At 35.6% G+C, this 7,289-nt stretch overlaps 1 protein-coding gene and 1 long non-coding RNA gene across 2 annotated transcripts; one reads left to right on the forward strand and one right to left on the reverse strand.

The window, feature by feature from the left end:
- Positions 1 to 318: 318 nt before the first annotated feature.
- Positions 319 to 7,235, reverse strand: prd1 (pleckstrin homology domain-containing protein pruning defect 1). Its single transcript, XM_035871506.2, has 9 exons — positions 6,981 to 7,235; positions 5,521 to 5,716; positions 5,198 to 5,385; positions 4,487 to 4,681; positions 2,725 to 4,422; positions 2,368 to 2,592; positions 1,697 to 2,278; positions 1,478 to 1,597; positions 319 to 1,397 (listed from the first exon to the last, which is right to left on the reverse strand). The coding sequence occupies exons 1-9, from the start codon at positions 7,218 to 7,220 to the stop codon at positions 1,281 to 1,283; spliced, it is 3,561 nt and encodes a 1,186-aa protein (XP_035727399.2). The 5' UTR covers positions 7,221 to 7,235; the 3' UTR covers positions 319 to 1,280.
- LOC146872325 (uncharacterized) lies at positions 5,230 to 6,003 on the forward strand. The gene is made up of 2 exons (XR_014983462.1): positions 5,230 to 5,363; positions 5,511 to 6,003. It is a non-coding gene; the product is annotated as an uncharacterized LOC146872325 (long non-coding RNA).
- Positions 7,236 to 7,289: the final 54 nt, after the last annotated feature.

Genomic DNA, 7,289 nt, shown 5'->3' on the forward strand with positions numbered 1-7,289 from the left:
TATGATTTATATGTCATATAAATCAAATTATATTATTAAATCTATCGATGAAGTAAGAATTTTAATTATAATGCGTCAATAATAAATTCAATAGATAAACTTATAAAAGTTATGAAATTATAGAGCTATGGGCTATTAATTATTTTAAATCACAAATAAAAAAGCTGCCAACACAACTTACTTCGAACGAATTCGACGAAGGTACATGTGCATTTTAGTGAATTGTTAATCGTAATATAGTCGTTTATAATTTTAGGAATAGATGTACTCTATAATATAATTATTATTTCGTTAGATCGAACAAAAATTGTATGTATGTAATTTTAATAATATACAACTGTTTTATTATTTGTCTTGCCACGGTACCTCACAAGATTTTAACATTACAAATTGTATAATGACTCGTGAAGTCTCTTAAATCATCTAATCCAATAGCGTAAACATAATATGTTTGAGATCATATGTGTAACTTTACACTTTCAATGTTTCGAGGGCAAATCTTCGTGAAAAATCATAATCTAATGAAAAGTTAAGATATTGTACAATGGCGTATCTAAATCAGAAGGTACGATCGTAAGAATAAAATTAGAAAGCTCTGTTACCTGTACCTGCACTAGGAATGTTAATCATACTTATTGTATACTCATTGTATAAGCAGTATACAGAGTACTATTTTTAGATTATTTTGCGAAGTTAATCTAAGCTTACGATTTTCTTTCAATGAACATTGTCTCAAAGATAATTGTAGTTAATGCATATTATCCTATCATTTTGGATAAATGTGAGTACATAGACACTCATACAATGTGATACAACACAACCCTTCACAATTGCCATTATATTACAATTCATTTATCAATATAAATTACTAGCAAATAATCACAAAATTTTATACTAGAGACAATATATTGCACCGTTTTGTGCATAGCACGATTAACATCATTTAGAATTACTAATCTATTCAAATCAGGCAACCTAACAATTCAATTCATTAGACAAATTTTCTGGTTAATTAATAAAACTAAAATATAACACATACATTGAAATTTAGTTGCTGTATGGTATACTTCACAGGAATAGAATAACACAGCATTTTAAATGTATAATCTATTATATCATTGAACGTAAAATTCATTATATTTTACGTTCCTTCAACATTACCTTGTAGGTTATCAATATGCAATTTTTCGATCTTTCCTTTATATCACGAGAATAAAGTAAAATATTTCTCTTAAGGATTTCTATCGTGTGTAGTAAGGTGTATTCATAGGTCTTAGTGTTTATTCGACCATTGACGGTAATAAATATTGCCAAGCATATTCTAAATCTTTACTAGCATCCGAACAGCGTCGATGAAGTTTATCTTCTGGAGGAAGCGTAACCATAGGAAATTCACCCTGAAATTAGATAATGAAGTATTAAATCATTGTTAATTAAAAAATGTAATGTTACATATCACATGGATGATGGATCGTACCAAATCCGCATCTGCCCATAATGTTTGTAAAATCTCTCTAAAAGTGCAGAGCTCGGTATAATTGGTAAAGTATATCACCCAATCACCGCTATTCTCATGAACCTCCCGACATGCGAATTCCTAATCGTTTGAAATATCATAAGCGCTCGAAAAATTATTAAGATAAAAAGAAGAAGAGAAAAAAATGTAAAATAAAAATAGATAATTTAATATAATTACCAATATACACCAAGACTGTTCGGGTAAGGGTACTCTGAAAGCTGTTAAGTCTTCCACAGAAGCACATGATAACGTTTGATTGCGCTGACTACCTGGATATACTTCTTTCATAGCAACTAGATGTCTTGTAGTCGTTACAAGACTACAGGGCATAGGCTCTCTCTTGTCAGAACAATCAAACAAACCAGACGCACTTTGCACGAAACTTTGCAACCATTCGGAAGCAACATATTCGTCGGGAGCAGCAAATTGAAATGCTTTATTCGGTTTCAAAAGTATTTCGAACGTATGAGGTCGATGTGAATTGGGAATTCTTCTGCAACCTTGACAAAGGCCACCCTTCAGCGGGATGGCACGTTTAGGAAGTCGTTGATTCAAATCTGTAAACATGTAAACTACACCACCTTTAAGAACAAAATATCCAGCTTCCCAAGGATTTATTGGTGCATTAGGATGTATATGCTGATAAGTGTGTGGTCTAAACATAAGATCGCCTTCTTTGGTTGGGCCACACGGTGTACTTGGAGGAGACATGTGCTCATCCTCCATATAAATAAGACTGTAATGTTCTATTTTTTCATCCTAAAAGTTAAATTAAAATAAGTAAGAGAAAAAAAAAAAAAAAAAAAAAAAACTAATAAATTGCTTAGCCAATAATATAATATACTTACAGGATGTACAGCAGTATCGGATAATATCGATTGTTTCAAAATATGCATGTCTTCATAACTTAATTCTTTAACAGCCGGCAATCGGGGTTTCGACGGTGATCTTCTCATGGCTATTTCCAAGTGTGTAATTAATTCAGAGGTGGTGTGCGAACTGCCAGTAGAAAATAGATACTGCATCTCATAATCGGCATTAGAGATAAGAATCGTTTGTGCATTTGGTCCAATCTGAAAGAAATTTGATACTTTACTGTCAGAATTTATTATTTAATTACAGAAACTATAAATAATATACACGCACACGCGAACGCACACGCACACGCACACGCACACCACACGCACACGCAATTATACTTTTACCATTATAACGTCTAGCTCGTTGTAAGGAATTACAAATTGGTTACTGTAAGAATGATCCAACTTCGAGCCGGTTAAATATAACGTTTTGTCGGTTAATAAAGCGATCATCGGCTTGCTCTCTCCGTTCGTCATGTAAGAACTTCTAACTTTATAAACTTTATACAATTCCTCCGTTTTGTCTCTGTAAATATGTTTTTTAAAGGTCTCTCGTAATTTTAAGCTGATTTTTTCTCCGCTAAACTCTTGCTTTTCCGCAGCAACATTTTCTTGTATCTCTCTATCAAGATTATCATTGAAATCCTTAAACGAATCGTAATTTGCTTTAATTCCTTTGATGTACAATGGATTAGACTTCTGTGGTTTCTTCGTTTTTTTACTTTCAAATTTCCTCTCCGTAATAGATCTCAAAAATCTACTCAACAATGACGTTTTCGATGGTGCTTGTCGTAAAGGAGGTGCTAATAATTTATTACTGCTTTCACCCGTTAATATCGAGGTCATGTTACGTTTTTTAGAAGGCGAAGCCAAATGCCTATTAATCAACTTACGTTCTTCTAAATCGGAAGTTGTGACGCTCTCTACGTCGGACCAATCGCTAGAACTGGCATATTTCTTTGAATTCTGTGGTCTCGGCATTTCTATTTTTACCGGTGGATCCTCGACAATATTTCCGTACTGCTTTTCAACGATGTATGCCTCTTGTGCCTCGTTCTCTTCCAATTCTATCTCCATCTTTGGTCTTAAACTTTTAGCCGGATCTTCTTGGCCCTCTGGCGAACCACGTTCTGGTAGAGATAGATCGCAAGAACATTTGCAATTTTTCTGGCACAATGACTGGTTACATAACTTTTGTGTTCCTTTCTTTTCAATATCACTGTCGAATACGCTCGACGACGATGAGAAGGAATAATAATCGGAATGCGCGTTTCTTGTATTGTTACTCTTTTGAATGTAAGGAGAATCTCCGTGTCCGCACCAACTGTAACGTCCCTTCTGAGCGTCCTTTTTTTGAATCGAGTTAGGCGTTAGAAAGCTCATAGAGAAATCCGCATAGCTATCGTCATCTAATTTCATTGTTTTTAGAATATCTTCGTGAAAACTAACGCGTTTTTTGCTTTCACGTTTTTTCTTACGTTGTCTACGTTGTACTATGGCTTCGGAGCTTGATGTTGACAAAATGCTCGCATCTGTCATATTGAGGGTGTTCAGAATACCATAAGGAGGCTCTATATTGTCGCAATCAGAAATGGTCATACTCAATTCCAAGAGATTTGTATCATTATTAATCACGTAGGAATTACGAGGATCTATGTTCTTCTTGAAACTATAGCTGCCATCCCCGTAATAGCTGCTCCTTTTATTTATATCTTTTATTCCATTGTCACATTTATTGTTCACCGCGTCCAAGTGAACGGTATCAAGGCTTCTGCTGTAATAATCATAACCCTTTAAAGTATCCAAACTTGAACAATTGAGTTCATTATCTTCGAGCTTTCTGGTTAAATTTTGATTCGCGATGTCACTCTTCGTCATAATCACATTTTGAAATTTTGTAACCGCAGGAGATTGCATCGGTGTTTTTCCATCCTCGCTTGAATCGCTTGAGCTAAAATTTTTATTCTCTTGTATGCAATTGTTGATAATAACCTTGTATCTATTATTTCGATAATCTGGAATATCATCCATCGAAGAGTCCTCCTAAAATGGGTGTGTCAGTGTCAATATAAATGCAAGTTTCAAATTAAAAACATAAAGAACTTACTTCTTTATAACTGCTAGCGTCGGTTTCATTCGCGAGATCCATATCACTGTCAAATGCAACGCCGCTATCGCCGGGAGAAGCTAAGCTCGAACATACGCTAGAAGACCTCAGATGTAAAGATAATACGGTCCCAGAAGAGTTTATGCTCATAGGCCTTTGCGGCATATAATTGCAGATGTCCAAGTATGTCACATCCTATATTTAAAATCATCATTTTATTTTACAAAACTATTCTTGATATACAGATCCTTTTTCTTTTTTTTTTTATTTTTTTATTTTTTTTTATTTACCAAAACTTTTCCAAGAACAAACTATACGTGTATCATATTCTAACCATAAAAATATACTATATACAGCGATAACATATTGACCCTTGAATTTATAAAAACAGATATATCCGCACGTATGTCTTTTACAACAAGACATATATTATTTATTACCAAGATAATTGTAACTAGGGGGTGATATTGATATCTGCATGGGGGAAGTTAAATAAAAACTTCATAACAGGTTAAAGGGAAACATTATCCAATTTGAGTCAACATATTGCTATCTTAGAAAATAAAAGAAAGAAGATTACCCAACAGTTGCAAACAACGATATATAAGAAAATAAATTGTCATAAAACACAACGTTGAGTTGTCTCGCGCAAGATAACAAAAATATTTTTAATTTTTTTAATTAATTTAAATGGTATTTTAATATACATACTAATTGTAAAGTGAAGGACACATTTTCTAGACCAGCAAGGAGATTTACAAGTTGGTTTGTCTTATCGGCATCGCGGACAAGCGCATGTGTAACGTACTGTTTCTTTAATGTTTTGGTATCCCGTAGTAAACAGGCTAAATAACTTTCGAAGCTGCCTTCGCTGAGGGTATGATATAACCATGCTCTACCTACAAAATATATAGAACTTTTTTTGGAATATTCCAAATTTCAAATATTATGATACTTCACAATAATTGTTTCCAAAGAATAGTCGGATAAATGTAAAGTAATAGAAAGTATCTTTGGATTTCAGGAAGGCTCACCTTTCCCTATGGAAGTTAGTACACTTTGGAGCGCATGAATAACTACGACGGTATCCTGATGACTTAGTTCTCTGGCCGTACCCCAATATCCGTGCCTTTCTACGCGCAAACCATGCCGTAATGCTCGATCTAACCAATAAACGAGCCAGGAATCTCCATCCAAGACCACGGTACCATAGAGACTCTGAGCATAAACCTAGATTATGATAAGGCAGACATAATAATAATCGGTTAATAAAATAAAAGCACTCCTTACTTAAGTATGAAACATAAAAATCTTTTAAAACCGATCCAACGGTTGTTTACAATAATAGCCACGTCTTTTGCAACATATGTAAAACATATTAAAAATAACTGATGCACGACGTGCCTTTCTTAATTTACTCATGACACATACGTTGCTAAATTTCGATCGATCTTTTCGCCCTTTTCTTTCGAAAGAAGAAAGAAATAGAAAGAGAGAGAGAGAGAGAGAGAGAGAGAGAGAGAGAGAGAGAGAGAGAGAGAGAGAGAGAGAGAGAGAGAGAGAGAGAGAAAGAAAGAAAACAAAGAAAAAATTATAAAAACCTTTTCGCGGGAATCATTTCAGCCTTGTAACGTCGATTAAATGGAACAAAGAAGACGTCAATTACATTAACTAAATGAGACCTCGAAATTTTTGATAATGTTCGAATGATCTTCGATCGATCAAAGAGAAAGATAATGAGACGATTAACACGGTCTCGAATATGATTGGAAGAATATGAAAGAGGAATATTTAACGATAGGCGACTCGTGCAGCAGCAGCAGCAGCTCGTGCTTACTGACGACCGCGTGCACGTCTGCGATGTCACCAGTGGCACTACCGTCATCTTTGAGGTCTCTTGCGACGTTTCAACATCCGAACGAAATCGAATGAGAAAAATTAAATGACGATGAGAAAGATGAATACGAAAACTTATATTATTCTCAATATCACCGAATCGAACGACGAAGAATCAATTTCAACTCTCCTCTGACGTCATCCTCTCAATTTTCCTTATCAGACTTTCGCGCGGCGATCCATAAACTGCATTTCCTGTGTGACTGTGCGCGCGTGAAAGTCAGGCCTATCGTAACGCGAAACAGCGTTAAGCACGATTGTCGATTGCAGAAGGAAGGAGGAGAAATCTCTATATAGAGTTTTTTTTCTCTTCAACTCTCATTCTCTTTCTCTTTTCGTTTCTAGAGTCGAACGCAGATTTATCTCTTTGTACATACTTTTGTGTGTGTGTGTGTGTGTGTGTGTGTGCATGCGCCCACCTATTCTAGCATATGTACCGTGGTATATATATATATAAATGGCCTTGGATATTGATACGACACGTCTCTACGTAAAAAGAGAAGGGAAAGAGGGTTTAGTAGTAAAAGACCTATAACGAAATGCGCGCACGCACACACACACACACACACTCACACAGAGGAGACGCACACGCACTCACCAATTTGACGGCTTTCGTCAATTCTTGAAGAATTCTACTCTTAGAAAGGACCTTGTCGGTGCAAAGGTCCATGTCTTCCTGACTCGGCATTTCGTAATGCGATGATGTTACATCTTTCTTGTTGAGATAATAGAGAAATTTGGACGATAAAAATGAAAATTTTCCAAGGGAAACGCCAAGCACGTCTCCGATCCGACTCGACGGGGTTACGCTGGCACACTCGTCGCCGGGTGGACTCATTGATTTTTTAGAGGCGCGCAAGTCGGGCGGCAAATTTGAATGCACTGCGCCGATCGACTGACGTTGATC

This window comes from Vespa mandarinia, chromosome 21 (genome assembly GCF_050613455.1).
Source record: "Vespa mandarinia isolate Hongniang chromosome 21, ASM5061345v1, whole genome shotgun sequence".
NCBI classification, from domain to species: Eukaryota; Metazoa; Arthropoda; class Insecta; order Hymenoptera; family Vespidae; genus Vespa; species Vespa mandarinia.